Source organism: Varanus komodoensis, unplaced genomic scaffold (genome assembly GCF_004798865.1).
Source record: "Varanus komodoensis strain SLA01 unplaced genomic scaffold, ASM479886v1 scaffold3, whole genome shotgun sequence".
NCBI classification, from domain to species: Eukaryota; Metazoa; Chordata; class Lepidosauria; order Squamata; family Varanidae; genus Varanus; species Varanus komodoensis.
In genome coordinates this window covers 4003285-4020349 of record NW_025335761.1, presented here as the reverse complement: position 1 = coordinate 4020349, position 17065 = coordinate 4003285, and the positions used below count along the sequence as shown (strand labels likewise).

Sequence of the window (17065 nt, the reverse complement as noted above, 5' to 3'; positions counted from 1 at the left end):
ATTGCTCCAGCTTGCATTCCAATCCCAATGATTTGTGTTTCCTCACTTGATAATGCAGTTGCCAGTTTATGATGTAAAAGCAGCTGCAATGTATGACAAAGTGTTCTAAAAATTAGAGTCTAGGCACTTAACCTAGTTTAACTATTGATGGAGGCCCAAGTGGTCACGGTTGCTAGGATGGCCTTCTAGCAGCTTCAGCTGCTCCTCTGGCTACAGCCTTTCCTGACTGGGGCTGTAGCATACAATGCAGTAGCATCCAGTAGCATCAAAACTGGATTATTGTAACGCATTCTTTGTGTGGATAATCTGAAGATAGGCCTGGAAGCTGGAGCTAGCACAGAACACAGCAGCTTGCCTACTGCTGGGGTCTGTCCCTTTGCTACCAGGCTAGGTTTAAGGTTTTTCTAAAAAGCCCTAGCAACTTTGGACCAGGGCACTTCAGAGTTTAACTTCTCTTTTATCAGCCTGACCAGTCACTGAGGTCACCATATGAGGCACTCCTTATGGTTCTGTATTAACCTGAGTTCTGTTTAGAGTCTTTTCAAAGTAGAGCTTTTGGTGTGTTGGATTCTTCTCTGTGGAATTCCCCACAACTGAGGTTCAGCAGATGCCAGTGTTGCTCTGTTTGCAACATCTGCTAAAAACATTTCTATTTAAGCAAGCATTTCCTGAGTAAAAGACTAGCCATAATCTTATTAGTGCAATTTGATGTTACTGGTATGATGTTTGATATCTTGACATTTTACTTTTCACTGTTCACCAGTTGATTTTTTGAAAGCAGTAAAATAATTTTAAAACGTTGTAGATGTAATGAATGAATAAGATCCCAAGATTATTTGACAGAGATTTTTTTGTGAATGAACTACTTCTATTCCTTTTCTGTTAGAAATATCTGAAATGGAGCATGGGTTCTCTTGCATGCAAAGCATGCTCTCCACTGCCAATCCGTAGTTCCTTCTACCAGATTTACTTGAAAGCCTACAGTGATGATAAATCACTTCTTAGCTGCACTAGAACCCTTGAAACAGGACTGAGCCAAGCTTCAGGAAATCCTGGAGAAGTCCAGGTGTTGCCTTAAGCAACTCTCTGCATTCAGTAGTGTAATGATAAGTTTTGAAGTGCAGGTGCTCCTCCTGACAGTCCCCACAGCTGTGTCCCCAAGAAAAGCCCAATAATTCAAACAGCTATGTCAGTCCTTATCAACAAGCAGACCGGAAACAAGTCTTTTGGCGAGTGGATGGGTCTTGATTTGATGTTCCGGGAGGCCCCTTCTGACTTGCTCTGTTTCTGTGTTTCTAATTGTATGGTCCAATATTCAGGATTTTTTTTTCCTGATATCTAACCAGAATCTGGCTTTCTGTAACTCAAGCCCATTATTCCATGACCTGCACTCTGGGATGATCAAGGAGAGATCCCATTCTTCCTCTTTGTGACACCTTCAAGTATTTGAAAAGTGCCATCATATCTCGTCTAATTCTTCTCTTCTTGAAGCTGCCCTGCTCCATTCTTTCAATCTCTCCACATAGGTCTTTGTTTCCAGTCCCTGGATCAGCCTTGTTGCCCTCCTCTGAACCCCTCCAGCCTTTGATAAACACAGAGGGGGGGAATATGTATACACCGAAGGAGCCTTAGAGAGAGGCGGCACAATACATTTAGTTACCACTATGGGTTGACAGGATAAGCAAGCAAGAAGTAAGTTGTTAAACTATGGAAGTAGCTAGAAAAAATTCTCCTCACTGGATACAAAAGACTGAGTCAATTTTCAGGCTATCCCAGGGGGCTGTGAGGGAGGAGCTTGCAGTTCTAGCAGATGGCATGCACTCATCAAATCAGGTTATTCTGTGATCATACATACTGCTCCAAGAAACAGCTGTCAAAAAGGATAAAGCTGCACATGCAAAGCTTTAGGACCTAAAATAATTTGTCGCAAGATATTCTTAGTATGCTACACTTGATTTCCATAATCCTTTAAACATTGCACAAAAGGGTAGCACATCTTCAAATGATGAAGTGAGTTCCTCCTCTTCGATTTCTCTCTCTCTCTCTCTCTCTCTCTCTGTGTGTGTGTGTGTGTGTGTACATGTGTGCTTTCATACACTCATCCAAATGGCTCCTAATGAGATTACTTCTTGTAGATAACAGGTTGTGCCTAATGAGTCTGGAAGAGAGCTGCTACCATGGAAAAAAAATCACTATGTTAATGTCCTTTCCTTTCTTTTCAGGGAGAGAATTAAATATGTAGGCAGGAAAAAATGTTGAGAAAAGAAGTGTTGAGACATGGAGATACAGGATCAGAACACAATCCCTGAGCTGGAGGCTACCATCCTGTATACACCCTTACCAAAGAATAAACACCACTAAATTTAAGGAGACTTACTTCAGATTAAATTTGTATAGAATTGCATTGTTAGAATGCTCCACTGAAAGCCCAGGTTGGGCAAAATGGTTGAATCCAAGACACTGAGGCAAAAGCTTCTGTGTGCTCACTTGGCCAGTGCACATTCATCATAACCTAGAACTGGGGCAAACACAGGGTTAATTCTGTCTGAAAGAGATTTCCTCATCTCCACAAGTCCTCTAATACAGGTTCACTGGAGACCTCTCAGCCTTCCTCGGTTCATTTTGCTCTAGACCAGCCTTCCCCAACCTGGTGGCCTTCAGAGGCTTTTGGACTGCAAATCCCAGAATTCCCATCCAGCAGGGCCATTGACTGTGAATTCTGGATATTGTAGTTTAAATATGTCTGGAAGATACAAGGTTGGGGAAGGCTGCTCTAGATGTTCAGAAGCCCTCATATGAGGAAACAAGAAGACAGTGCCAGGCTGATAGACTGGTCCATAAGTCCTCTTGCTCTTTGTTGTTGTTATGTACCATCAAGACATCTTTGTTTTATGGTGTCCCTATGGATGAAAGCTCTCCAAAATGCACTATCCATTACATTCCTGGTTAGCTGTTATAAGTTCAAGGCTGTGGCTTCCTTTATGGAGTCAGGTCATCCCTTATTTTGTCTTCCCTTTCTTCTTCTGCCTTCGACTTTCCCTAGCATGATTGCCTTCTCCAGTGAATCTTGTCTTCTCATGAGGTGTCCAAAGTATGACAGACTCAATTTTCCTCTGGCTTGGGTTGATTTAGGACCACTAGTTTGTCTTTCTGTCAGTCCAGGGTATTTGCAAAGTGCTCTTTCAGCACCATTTCTCAAACACATCAGTTTTCTTCCTGTCAGCTTTCTTCACTGTCCTGATCTTTTCTGTGCCTCAAGTGGCTATGCTTTCTGTTATTTTCTTTGCCTTGTTTTCCCCCTTCCCAAGTCTGCAATCTGCCATTTCCATGTTTAGGCTTGGCATACTTTACTTGACTACAGAACAAACTATTATTAATGTGTTGTTGTTGTTGTTGTTACCATTGCTACATTTATAATCCACATTTTTTCCTCTTGAGAGGAATCCAAAGGGACTTACATGTTCCTCCTCTGCATTTATCCACACAAGAACCCTGTGAAGTAGATTAGGCTGAAAGTCAGTGACTGGCCCAAAGTCACAGTGGGTATCATGGCTGAGCAAAAGGTAGAACCTGAATCCCCTGAGCCTCAGTCCAGCATGCTGTACACCATGTACAGAGACAAAACAATGTATCCCATTATTATCCTCAAGTGCCATTTACAGTTTTGCCTTAATTTTTTCTTCATGGTAATAGGCATATGGTGGAGGCTGGGCCCTCTGCAATTCTCTTTCCCCTTTGTTTTGGCTTTGCCCTGCACACTTCTAAAAAAAATGAGCCTAGGCCAGAAGACCTCTATAATGCATGCTAAGAAAATTGTATGTAACACTCATGGTGTATCAGAAAGATGCATCCTGAGAATGCTCGTGTGTATCATATTATGGTAACTGTTACGGACAATGCTTGGAGGCAATCATTGCACTGTTATGAGCAAGCCAGAGCTTGGAATCTTGTCCCAGCATGGTTTAGACTTCCCCCTTTTGCCTGATGTTCTGCTCAAATTCATTCTGTTTGTTTATCTGGAACAGGAAGTCTTTTTTCCATTGAAATGGCAAAAATACTGCAAAAATGCAACGTTGTATTCTTGAAATGATTGCACGGATGCTCAAAACTGTCAGCAAGAATCAGTACAATTATGCTTCAGAGTAACCCAGCTTGGAAATTATATCAGCACAAATATGTTCAGATTCACATCAGCCATAAAATATTATTCCACCAGCCAGAGACCAGTGGTGTTGTAAGTGACTTAAGAGCTGAATTTGGATCACAGCCTATAACAATGTGTTTCTCTGATACACATAACAAGAAGTAATGTATATTATAGGGATTCAATTCAATAAAGGGCTTTAGTAATGGCAAAGAGGGTTTTAGAAAAATCCTTTAAAGCAGAACAAGGCTTCTCATCTGTTGTTTTGTTTATTTCAGTGAGCCTGGGCATTTTTTAAAATCTTTGAAACAGACATATGGCTTAAAGTGGGCCAGCATGCATAATCCCTGGTCTGATAATTAACCGACACTTAGCCACAGCAGTGACAGTCTAGATTTCCCTTGGTTCACAAATATTCAGGAAAGGAGGATTTTGTTTTTCCTCCTTGCACCCTGATGAATATGAAACAGAGCAATAAATTATTACATTATTTTTTTTCTATTTATAAGTTGCCCTAAAGCTGAAAGTGGGATCTGTAACTTTACCTCCTGTAACACTTGTTATAAGGTGCGAGCTGTGGTCCATCAATGCAGCCCCATTCTAGATTAAAATGTAAACTCTTAGTTTGATCCTGAATAAACATGTGGTAGCTGCAACCAAGAGTGCTTTGCACGGCTCCATTGTTGTGCTAGTTGTGGACCATTCTGACTGCAACAACATATGTTTCCTTATTAACTCATTTATATTTTTATGCCACCCTTCAATACATGCAATTCTAGGGCAGAGACTAGTATAAATACAAAACCTATTTTCTATCTCTTTGTCACCAATTTAGCATAGTGCACTTGTACAGCACCAGCCAATGCCAGGAACTGATGTAGACACTAACAGTGTCTTCAAACAGCCTGGTAGTTCAAGGGCCTTTTATCTCTCCATAGACTCTTTGCCAATAATGCTACCTTAGAATAAAAATTCTGTTTTACCTAATACCCATGTTTGTGTGTGTGCTTGTGCACAGCCGTATAAAGTTCACTCATTTGACCTATACATACTTCACCAGACATATATCATCTGCAATATGGAAACTTTCTTTGAAACTTTCTGAGAAAGGAATAGATCAAACAAATCAGCCAGTAATTATATTGGCTTCAGTGAAGTTAATAGAGAGCAGTTGGATGGGGTTCTGAGTGAGCAATGAAGAATCTCCGGGCAACATCTATAAGAAACACAGACAAAAATGTAAAGAACAGTGGAAACCTATATAATGTTCATGTAATGAAAAGCAGATGTGCTAGAAGAACCTTGAGCAGTCACTTCTTCATAAATCACAAAGATTACGAGATACTACCAAGAATGCACCAAGGCTGGCTAATCCTGTAAGGAACATTTTTCTGCATTTCACATAAGTGGAACTCTCAACACCATCAAAAACCATTATTAGCGAGGTGCCCAGAGGGTTCTACTCATGTTCAAGCAAGCCTGAATTGAAGACCTTGGCAGTCTAACATGTCTGTTACCACTACTCACTTTAAATAATGGGCAGACAACTTGTGGCCTCAAGATATCTTGGACTACAACTCCTATCAGCCATAGGCAGCATAGTCAATGGTATGGAGCTGCGGGAGTTGTAATTCAAAATATTCCAAGATCCAAGAGTTGCACACCTCTGCTTCAACCTACATGCAGTCAGGCAAAACCTGAACAGGGAAATAGACAGCCGTTGATCGAGTGTCACATGGGGCACTGGCACCATTTGGCATCCACGAGATAAGACTTGCTAGAAAACGGGTCATAACAAAGAACATTCTTTCATTTAAAAGGGTTTCTGGAATGTAGTGACCCTGAGAAACTTTCCCAAACAATCTTCATTTTAATTATGTTCTATTGCCCAATAGCTGAAGCTGTCTGTCTTTAATTATGAGCACTTCAGTGCTGTTAGCCTATTCTATTTTTTGAAAATTACTGTGTGTGTTCACTCAGAAAAGGTCTTTTTAGTCCTTAGGGCCATATCACTGCAGCTGAAATGCCCAGAAAAACAGCTACTGTCTTTCTGTTTGAGATACTCTGCAGATCACAGCCTTAATAAAGATTCTTCATAGGAGATTGGAAATCAAATAGCTGAAGCTGGAATGCAGTTTCAAATGAGACAAGGACATTGAGATTGAGGTTCTCAAAGTGGAAAAATGCTTTTTTTTTTTTTTTAAAGTAGGCTTTCTTACTTAAAGAGTTGTGTGTGTGTGTATGTTGGAGGGAAGCAGTGCAGAGGTCTGCTAATTATGCAACAGTACATACACCATGCAGATGGTGCTGATAAAAATATTTCAAATGTAAGTTCCCTATTTGCATTGCACATTATTGGAGAGCAGCAGCTGTTACTGCTTACATCTGGGTAATGTTAAGGCTCTACTGTGATTTGACTTGCTAATTCCATCATGATAAACTTTTTAAGCAAAGGGGCTGGACCCTCCCTGATGAAGTATCTTGAGTGTCTGCCAGTCCTGTTGCTGCTGTCGGAATTTAGGGAAAACCATTGTGTGAAGCAACCATCATTTCAAGGCAGAAGTGCCTCCACAGCTTCTTCCTGTTCAGATCATGGTGATGCTTAGGCATAGATAGCACATAGCACTCGCTCACAAGCTGCTAGGGTGAGAAGCCCAGCACCATGCATGGTTCTGAAACTATATTCCTTGTTCTGTGTTCAGGGCTAGCACCAGGTTTGGTGGGGCCCTAGGCAACACGCTCCATGAGCTCTTCAGTGCCGATGAAGCTCTTCGCTGGCATGGTGGTTCTGTCCTGGGTATTGCAACACCACTGTGGAACTCCCCACCAGTTGTGGGTCTTTTTTCTTCTTCATTTATTTAGCATTAAATTCTATATGTCACCTTTTCTGCTAAAAGCCACCAAGGCAGTGTGTGAAAGTTTAAAATGACAAAAGCTTGCAACAATAAAAATGGGAAGATTAAAGTGTGAAATGCACATTTTGAAAGGCTAAATCAAAAAGATGTATCTTTGCATTCGTTCAAAGAGCCAAATGTGTGAAGGCTCTTCACACTGATGGTTCTTCAGAACTCTCATTGCTTAGTTTGGTAGAAACAGGGGAAAGCCCTTTCGCATGTACTGACCAACCAGCCTTCTGGGGTTAATGGTGCCTTTGGAAGGACCTTATAAGCACTCGTGCAGTTCCATTAGCAGAATGGTTGGCCAATCCCACTGGTCTCCAGGTGCACTGGCAAAGTCTAGTAAGCCACCTCTCAGCAGTGGTAGCAGAATAGTTAGCAAAGACAACTCCTTCCTCTGCAAAAAAAATCATAAGTAAACTATGGAACTCTGTTTTACAACAGAGAGCACTGAAAGAGGATTGGACAAATTCATTAAGGAGATCAATGGCTGCTGATCCTGATTTGCTGCCTCTGGATCAGATGCAGTACGCTAATGTATACCAGTTGCTGGGGATGTTGGCCAGGAGACGCTGCTGCTCGCCTGTCCTGCTGGTGGGTTTCCCACAGAAGACAACCGCATGAAAAGAATGCTGGACCAGATGGACCCTTGGTTTGCTCCAACATGGTTTCTTCGTATGCACCTACCTTAAAGACCTTGAATGGGCCCTTGCATGGCAGCTGACTAAGTCTGCCCTACCAGGGAGCAGTGCTGCTCTTTTCCTTCACCTGAGGCAGGCAGGCAGGCAGGCGTTAGCAGCAGCAACAAAACCACCAAACAGGAAAAGGAAGCAGGCAAGGGAACCACCATTCCACTAACTTGAATAGAGATGGGCGAAAGGGCCCCCTGTCAAAAAGCAGCTGGGGTGGGGAGAAGAGAACAAGCAGAATCCAGGGAGGAGGCAAGAAAAGTGGGTAGTGAAAATGCTCTCCGCGTCTTGTGACTGGCCATAGCACTCCTGCCATGGAAATTTGCAGTGGTGCCTGGGATGGTTTTTCCAAAGGCTGGATGTGTTTGCAGGCCCCAAAGCTGACCTGCTGCTGAACTACAGGATGAAAGTATGCAATTGAGGCATGCTCAGCAATAATCCTGAGCTGTAAATAACCCGTGAAACTAATGCTAATACCGTCATGTGAAGTGGCATGTTTGGGCTTGCAACCTCAAAGAGGCTCATTAAAAAGTTTTCAGTCTCATTAGAGTGCCTACTTTGGCCTCATTAATGAAGTTAATGTTTTGAGATAGCAGCTGTGATGAGGCAGATGGCACTCACATTTTAAAAGGGAAAGAAAAACAGCTGCATACCTGAGAGAGTCAAGGGAGTGGTTAAGGTGTTACTGCTAATGGGGCTGGCTTCGCATCAGTTGTGCAGGAAACGCTCCGCTTCACAGCACTGGCTAAATGGAACCCATTAAGAAAGTGGGGAAACTGGCAGAGAAGCATGGCCATGCATTGAGCTTGGCAATTTTCTGATTCCTTTTGGCTTTCTGGACAGCGGCTATCTTTTTCTCTTTCTTATCTGTGTCCATGTCCCCTAATGCATTCCTTCCCGAATTACACAGATCAGATCTGTGTATTCCCCCCTCGCTTTTTCCAACTCATTTCAATTAGGGTAGATGTAATCATATGGATTACATATGATTACATCAACCAAATTTTGCCTTTTTTAATTTCAGTCTTGTCAGGGGACTCATAAAACAGAGAACCAAGCTGCTTTATGCACCATTTTTATTACTATTGCTACTATTACTGTTTTCATTCCTTCTAGGAAGGAATCCTGCCCATCATTTCATATTTTGTCCGTAATATGAAGATCTCTGGTTTTTCACTGTTGTGGTAAATCAAATGGTAAATGGTAAATCAATTGCTTCCTTGTTTTTGTGATAAAACAAGTGTGTCTTACGCTGTCCCCCTTTACACTGCCTTTCTTCTCTTTTCTTTTGTTAGTGCTAACAACATGCCAAAACAGGTGGAAGTACGGATGCACGAAAGCCACCTCAATCCAGTGGAGCCCCGACCGAAGCACCTATTTGTGCGGATTTGCCTTTCGCTCAGAAAAAATCTGCTTCTCTCACTTACTGTATTTGGTAAGTAAAATTGGCAAATGGTCTATTGGCTCAGTTCTTGGATGTGACCCTATCACAGCTGGTACATGTGCTCCTACATCTGAGATCGCCAATGATCTTTGCTCTTGCAGTTCTATCACGTTTCCCTGCCCAGTCGGCTCAGCCTTTTCTTCCTTGCTGCCTAACACACTTGCAACTGCTTCTCAAAACACCATCCATCTTACTCACTTGAAATCCTCCTCGTCCTCTTCTGGGAAACCTCCAGAGCATAGTCTGGAGGCGAAGTGTGTGTATCTGAGACAGTCACACATTGCTTCCTCTGCTTCCTTCTGCCTTCATTCCCCTTTCCTTCCCCTGTCCGGAGAGGCACCCAGCACTGAGCAAGGGCCCTGGGCAAGGTATTGCTACAGCCAGCCTCTCACAACCAGTGTGACAGCAGCAGCTCCGGCTTCTCCATGTCCTGCCATGTGGTGGCACTACCTAAGGAAAGCACCAAGTCAGCAGCTGGCCAGTGCTGCAGATCTGTGTGCATGCTACTCTAAAATATCATTTTTGATTGATTGATTTTTCAGCACAATAGCTGAAAATCTCTGGGCTGCTTACAACAACACATAAAATACGATATAGAATACAAGCAACACTAAATATACAAAAAAATGTTACCATACAGAAATTACTGACTTTGATGAGCACTGCACTGAACCGATCAGGCACTGCCTTTAGAGGTATGTGGCCAATGAAAGCACCAGAATGGAGCAAGAAAACTGTCTCCTGCTCTTGACTGGTTGTCACCACAGCACCTCCCTTTAGGGGCACAGCCATTGGAGGATCGGAGCAGTGGAAATCACACACTTGCTGCTACAGTGCTGCCTGCTGCCTGTCTGGGGGCCATTTGGGGCCCTTGCTGGATTATGGGGCCTGAGACCCGGCCTGATGCTGCAGGTCAAAAGGCACCTCCCCAACATGGTGTCCTCCAGATATGTTCAACTACTATTCCCATCACTCTCAACTTGCATTCCATGGTCTGGACTTTCCTATATGCTCAGACATTTGACAGCATCGGATGGGTTGTTTTAGGGTTTTATTTTTATCAGGTCTGGGTAGCTTGACTGTCAGTTGGTTTTAACTGATTTTAAATTCTTTAAAATGTTTGGTTGTTTTATATTGTGATTTATTAAATTGCAGCTTGCCCAAAGAACTGCAGTTTTTGGGCATTAAAGAAATATAACAAATGAATGCTGCTTGGTATCCACATATTTCATCATTAGCTCTTGGCTAAACTTGAAGTAGTTCATTTCACCAGCTCTGAAGAAATAAGATAAAATCCTGAGTCTCTTGTCAGGAAAAAAGGGAAAAGGGAGTAAGAGGCACACAGCCATAGTCTTTCCTTACTAGCTACTGATCCTTTTTAGCTCTCTGCCTCGCAGCGGATGGGGGACGATGCCAGTGATACAGTGATCTAGTTTTCTCAGTTGCCTTCTGGGGATAGCAGTTTCCAAATATGGAGCAATTTGACATTTGAGTGTGGTTGACTGGCTTCCTGCCCAGGCTTACTTGGTTTTGTGTGTGTGTGTGTTTTATGTTACAGTACTGAGAGCCTAGGAGCCAAATGCATGGCCTTCACAGAGCCTGTCTTTATTCACTTGAACGTGAATGGGCAGCTGCACTCTTAGCCAAAGAAGCTATGCGGATTTTCTTATCTCAGTATATTCCTGTCCCAAAATATTTTGAAACTGTGCATTGATTTTGACATGGGCTTCTGGATCAGTTTGATAAATCTGGCTTGACTGAGAGGCTTTCCCAGGAGGACCTTATGGCAATTATTTTCGGTTCCATGAACACAGCACTCACTCTATCAATCTATTGGCGCTACCTCCGTCTCCAATATCCTGGCAACAGGACCAGCTCAGTATCTAAAGTCATCATGGGCAAAGATTCAACCTACATCTGCATTTCACTTTTCTTTCTCCCAGTGAGTGTGGGGTCATTCCACATCTGACTCCAGACACGGATTTGCACACATGGTTGACAGGAGCCAGTTCTAACTCTCCAAGGTGTGTCTCCTGCCTCTTAAACATGTTTCACAATATGAATTTGTTTCTTTCATACTCTACATGTCTTGGCTGTACGGCTGATATTATGTAGATAAACAAGGCAGATTGAATCATAGTCATTTTACTTATTAAATAGTTAGGCTCGGAGAAACCAATTGTTCATGCTGCGATTGACTCTCCTTGGCAAGGAATGCTTATTTTATTGATTTAACATCTCCACCTCAAACTTAATCCTCTACATGCAAAGTGCTTACAAAATACAACAATAAATGCAAGCAATTCCTTAATACCAATGCTTAATAAAACAAGTTATAACACTCAACAATAGGGCACACTGGGAGCAGAACGTCATCAAAAGAGACTCTGAAATGCTTCTTCAAATGGAAAAAAGGCTGTACACTTATCAAATAATCACTGGTGGATCTCGTTTACAAGTTTGGTTCACAAGCCCAAAGCCATTGCTCAAAGTGCTTAACCAAGTGAGTTTCTTCCTTTTTTTCATTCACACTAAGCTCCCCACACCTGGCAGCTCTCAAGGCAGCTATACTTACAGCAGAATCAGTTCTGAGCTTGGTTCAGTGTCCTTACTTTCTGTTAGCTAGCCTTTCTTTACTCTTTAGCAGGTCTTCCATCCCACACATGGCCTCTGTCCGCTGCCTCTTCTTCCCCAACTCCAGCATCCTATTTCTTTTGGTTTCCTTCAGTCCTCTCAGCTGTCACCCATCTAGAGTGCCAATTACACATGGTTGAAGAAGAAACATATTGCACACACACAAATATATATATATACACATTTAGAGATTATTTAAGTGGCAATACAATACATCTCAGCATAGACTGACCAGGCTGCCAATATGTCCGCTACCCAGGTGGATGTGCAAATTCAAACACTCTGCTCTCCCTACTTATGGGATTTTAATCCTGGACCTAAGAGCTCTTCAAATAGAGGACATCTTGAATTAGAGGACTGTCCTCTGATAGTGTTTCAAGTGGAGGACTGTCACACATAGAGTAGGACACATGGCCACCTCAATACCCCCAGTACCCAGTCTTTTGTGATGGAAGAGCAGAGGGAGCAAATTGGCATGGACAATGTTGTTTGGAGGAGCCCACATACTTCCAGTGCCATACAACCTACACAGCATCAGCCTCCCTCATTGACAGGAGAGTGGCTGCTCGGGTAGTGCTGCCTGGGGGACTTCTTTCAACCAAAAGTGCGTGCATGCATGCTAGCCTTCCTCCACAGGAAAGGTTGGTGAGTGCATGGCTGAGTGCTGCTGCCTGAGGTTGCTCAAAGCATTTCTGGATCAGTGTAACCAAATCCTTTTGCAATGCTTTCAAGGAAAGTTGCCACTGCTGCATGGAGGCATCCCAAAGGCTCTCTGCAGCAGCATGCAACCTTTCTTGCCCAGCTTTCTGACAGGGCTAAGGAGTTTCCCAGCTTGGCCCTACAAAGTTGGTGGCTCATGAAGCTCACCAGAAGCTGGCATCACACCTGGCATGGCGCATAAATTTGTCCGTGTTGACTGATGTCATGGCTTAGGTTATGACTAGATGAATGATAGATGAATGATGAAGGCTCTCTTACTCAGATTCCTTTCCTTTTGTGCAATTCATCTTATTTTAGCTGTTGTTGTTGTTATTCAGGTGTCATTATGGGTGCATTATGTGGGGCTCTCCTTCGCATGGCAACACCTATTAATCCTGATGTCATCATGTTGATAGCCTTCCCAGGAGATATCCTGATGCGAATGCTCAAAATGTTGATTCTTCCTTTAATTATTTCAAGCTTAATCACAGGTGAGATATGTCAAACAATTAGAAAGTTAATCTTTGGTGAGAGATTAACTCCTATAGTAATGTGGGCAGCTCTTCAGATTTAACAAGAGTGTTTTTGGGTTGGTCTGTTTGTTTCTATTGTATGTAGCAGAAATTATGCTTGTTCACCTGTTCTATATGCTGAGCTTTTTTTTAAAAAAGAGTCAGTGTTTTAGATATTGCTCTTTTTCTTTGGTCCCCTTTGTCAATGAAGCTGAAACTCTAGTGAATCTAGGCATAATAGAAATCAGTCTTTCAGATGCCTCTCAAAGACCCCTAGGCTTTTTGTTTGCAAGGAAATAATTTATACATAACTTCTTGAATTACACCGTGAATGACCCTTGTGGTACAAAGGTCAGATATCATAAAACTGCCTCCATACCACTGAGGTTATGGAAAGCATAAAGATAGCCACAGGTTCATTAGTAATTTGAAAAATTGCTATTTTTCTTTGTTGCATTTGAATGCAGTAGGATCATGAATATGTTAGATCCAAATAAAAGTACACAAAGATGCTGATTCCTTCCTCCCCGGACTGTCCTCCATCAGGTCCCTCCAAGGTTGATGAATCTTGCTAAATAGGATGAAATATGATTGGGAGCTCAGTCAGAGGCAACATTTGCAAGTGGGAGCACTGATTTCTGGAGCTGCCTCCACATGATGTTGGCTGTCTCCCCATCTCCTCAGCATTGAGCTGAATGCCCAACAGAACCTTTTGTGGAGAACTCTGTGATGAAAGAGCTCTGTGATGGGAAGCTCTGTTATCCAACCCAATAAGCTGAACCACTTAGATCTTCAATTTTCTCCACCTGGCTTGGAATTAATACAGTTGATTTGTGAACATGGGTATGTTTGGGCTCAACTGGTCTTGTCAATGCCTAATGACCACAGACCATATTCATGCATCCATGAACCATATTCCTCTCCCATTGGGCTTGAAAGACAGTGGTTATCTGGACCATCAGTTCATACAACTTTTGTTAATTTCCACCATAGTTTCTCCAATATGGTGTTATGCATTGCCTGCCCTTCTACTGAATGGTCTTATATGTCTGATCAACTGCAAAATTGCAAATTGGTACCATGCTTTAACATTTGAAAAAAATATTGCACTAAACAGTATTCAAAGTTTGTCTGAATTACAAAGTTAATGCTATTATTCTATGTACTATTTTATTTGAGAGTAATTCCCACTTAATGCAGTGAGACAACTGACTCAAGACTGTGCTAGCTCCATGGAAAGAACAATTACTCTTAATTTAGTGTATATAAATTGAACTATTTTATAGATAGAGAAATTCTTAGGATGTCTCAACATGGCATTAAAAGTCTGAGAGATTAAGGGGACCTCACACAGGAACACGTATGTCCCTAAAATACCTCCCTTTCCCTCCCCTCCCCCTATAATATTTTCTAAGGGATACTCAAGGTCATATACAGAAAAAATGAAATTGAAATCATTATCAAATTAATTCTAAGAAATTCTGTATTAATATTTAAAATACCATACATGCAGCAACAAAGGAGAATTGTATTTTTAAATATTAAGCACAATAACCATTCCTGGAGGAATCTGCAGGGTCATTATACTGAGAAAGCCAATCTGTATTAATTTCAGTGCAATTTTTACACAGGTCTGTCTGGCTTGGATGCTAAGGCTAGTGGTCGACTCGGTACAAGAGCCATGGTCTACTATATGTCCACAACGATCATTGCTGCAATATTGGGAGTTATTCTGGTCTTAGCCATTCATCCAGGGAATCCAAAGCTCAAGAAACAGCTGGGGGAAGGAAAGAAGAATGATGAAGTTTCCAGTCTTGATGCTTTCTTGGATCTTATCCGAAACTTGTTCCCTGAAAACCTTGTCCAAGCATGCTTTCAGCAGGTGAATCACAGCTCTTTGTCTTGCACTAATACCTGTGTATGAAAACCTTGGATGGTATGCAACTGTGTAATTTTGCTAGTGCAAATGACATTGTGCTAGCAAAACCAGGTTCTGAACTGTGCAGAAGGTGAGACTCCAACTAAAGTTCTATTTGTGGAAGCACAGTTGTACAAGGAGCTGCCAACTGCCTGTCCCACTGCTTGTGCAAATGATATGCACAAACTTTTTCACAAAAGAAAGATTTGGTGGAGCTCTGCCATGCTTCTGTGAGGTTTCTCATTTGGTCAAATATCCTTGTCATCTTTGCCTTCATGACTGGTAAAATAACATCCCATTTCCTCAGCGCTTTTGCCCGTCTCCTTGAAATTTTGTTTGTTTGCCCAGATCCTTGAAATAAACCTTTCAGGGCTTTTTGTACAGCTCTATTAGTTATGATTAAAGTACAGGATACAAACAAAATACACAGTTGCATTTATATTATTTGCACAGCTGTTAAACAAATGGTTCTCTTCAATGAACATGCAAATATTGGCACCAAAACTGAAGCTCATGAGGAAAGAAAATCTATCCATAAGCTATGCATATTTAAATAAAAAAGCCTACAACTCCCATCTTTCTCTATGTTGGCTGGGGCATCCTAGCAGTTGTAGGCCTTTTTCTGTCTACACAAACATAGGATTACACCTTAGAGTGCTTAACTTTAACTGGATCGTGCACTATTTTTTATTCCACAGGAACATATATTTTTCTCATCTATTCTTGCTATTCAGAGCTTGGGATCCATTCTAATTATTTTGTTCCAATATAGTTGTAAAACCTAAAATGTTAGGTTCTATTTTTCCTTCAGTACAGTGCTTGAAAGGCATGTGGAAAATGTAACGGTGTTCACTGCTGTACCGAGCAAATCAACTGGATGCCTAAAAGGAAGTGCCAAAACTAGTCAAAGCAATTGGCAGCAGATGAGTGGCCAGATCCACCTAGCTGGGACCAAGGCATGTCATTGGGTGAGAAATGGGGCGGGAAGAACAGTGTTCTGCTGTTGCCCATTCTGTCCTTAGGCAGTGGATAAACACTGAAGGCTGTAGCCTATTTCATCAGGAGTATATATTAGTGCGACTTTTCAAAGGATGTATGGATTTCTTCATATTGTTCATGCTATCTGCTCTCCTCTTCAGGGGAAGCATGCGAGCAGTTTCTACCCCCTGAAGCCAAGTTATTTGGCAGTTGTACTTGGCCTACTTTTTCAAAATGAACAACTGCACAAGATCTATTGCCAAACCTTAAATATTCTAGAATGGCACTACTTAAAGCACTCAAAACTGTATGCTATCTGAGGTCATCGCTCCAGGCTGTACCGCATGAGTGGGGAGTAGAAGGAGGGCAAGACCACATAGTTATTCTGTAAACCACCACAGAACTAAGCTAGCTGTATTTTTCTTCACTCACCTTGTAGCTATAAACGTCCCTCATACTTGATCCTAACCACGCTTACCAAGAAGTAAGGCTAACAGATTTCATGGAACTTACTTCCAAGTAAGCAGGCCTAGAACCAATAAAATCCAACTGGTTTCAAAAGGGCATGTTTGTTCACAATATCATTAAAAAGAATCACATACGGAAACAGCATGTTTCCTAAATAAGAACACTGTGTTAAACTCTGTTAAAATTAAACTTGCCTTTTCCTCGCAGTAAATTGTCTTTTATAAGGAGTGTCAGAATATTTTTTAAATTCTTATCTTTTATATTGTATTTTATCTGGTACACTTGTTATACCTCTGGATTGGTCTGATTGCAGTTGCTATGGAGTTTTTGTTGTTTTTGTTGTTATTCTGTTTGATGTACTATTTTTGTTTGATTCTATACATGATTGATTATTATACATTGTTATTTATTATTTTATTTGTTGTATATTTTAATGTTGTGAACCATCCAGGGAGCCTTCTGGCTGATGGATGGTATAATAAATAAATAAATAATAGGTTGAATGGGAAAGTAAACTACAAATGAGAACATTATCACTCCTTTTGGAATTCTCCAAAATTAGTTATGAAATTAAATTGGTTACAAAATTAAAGGGTTTGTTTGTTCAGAGTAACATCAGAAGAGTCACATGAATAGACAGTATGCTCCGAAAAGCAGAACACGCTGTGTGTGTTAAACATGA

The 17065-nt window shown here is 41.5% G+C and overlaps 1 protein-coding gene across 1 annotated transcript in view; it reads left to right on the top strand.

The window, feature by feature from the left end:
- SLC1A2 (solute carrier family 1 member 2) overlaps positions 1 to 17065 on the top strand; it is a 99925-nt gene that overhangs the window by 58466 nt on the left and 24394 nt on the right. Inside the window, exons 2-4 of the mRNA XM_044436940.1 lie at positions 9026 to 9165; positions 12846 to 12998; positions 14651 to 14901. Coding sequence (XP_044292875.1) covers positions 9026 to 9165; positions 12846 to 12998; positions 14651 to 14901 — 544 coding nt within the window. The remainder of the gene's footprint in view (positions 1 to 9025; positions 9166 to 12845; positions 12999 to 14650; positions 14902 to 17065) is intronic.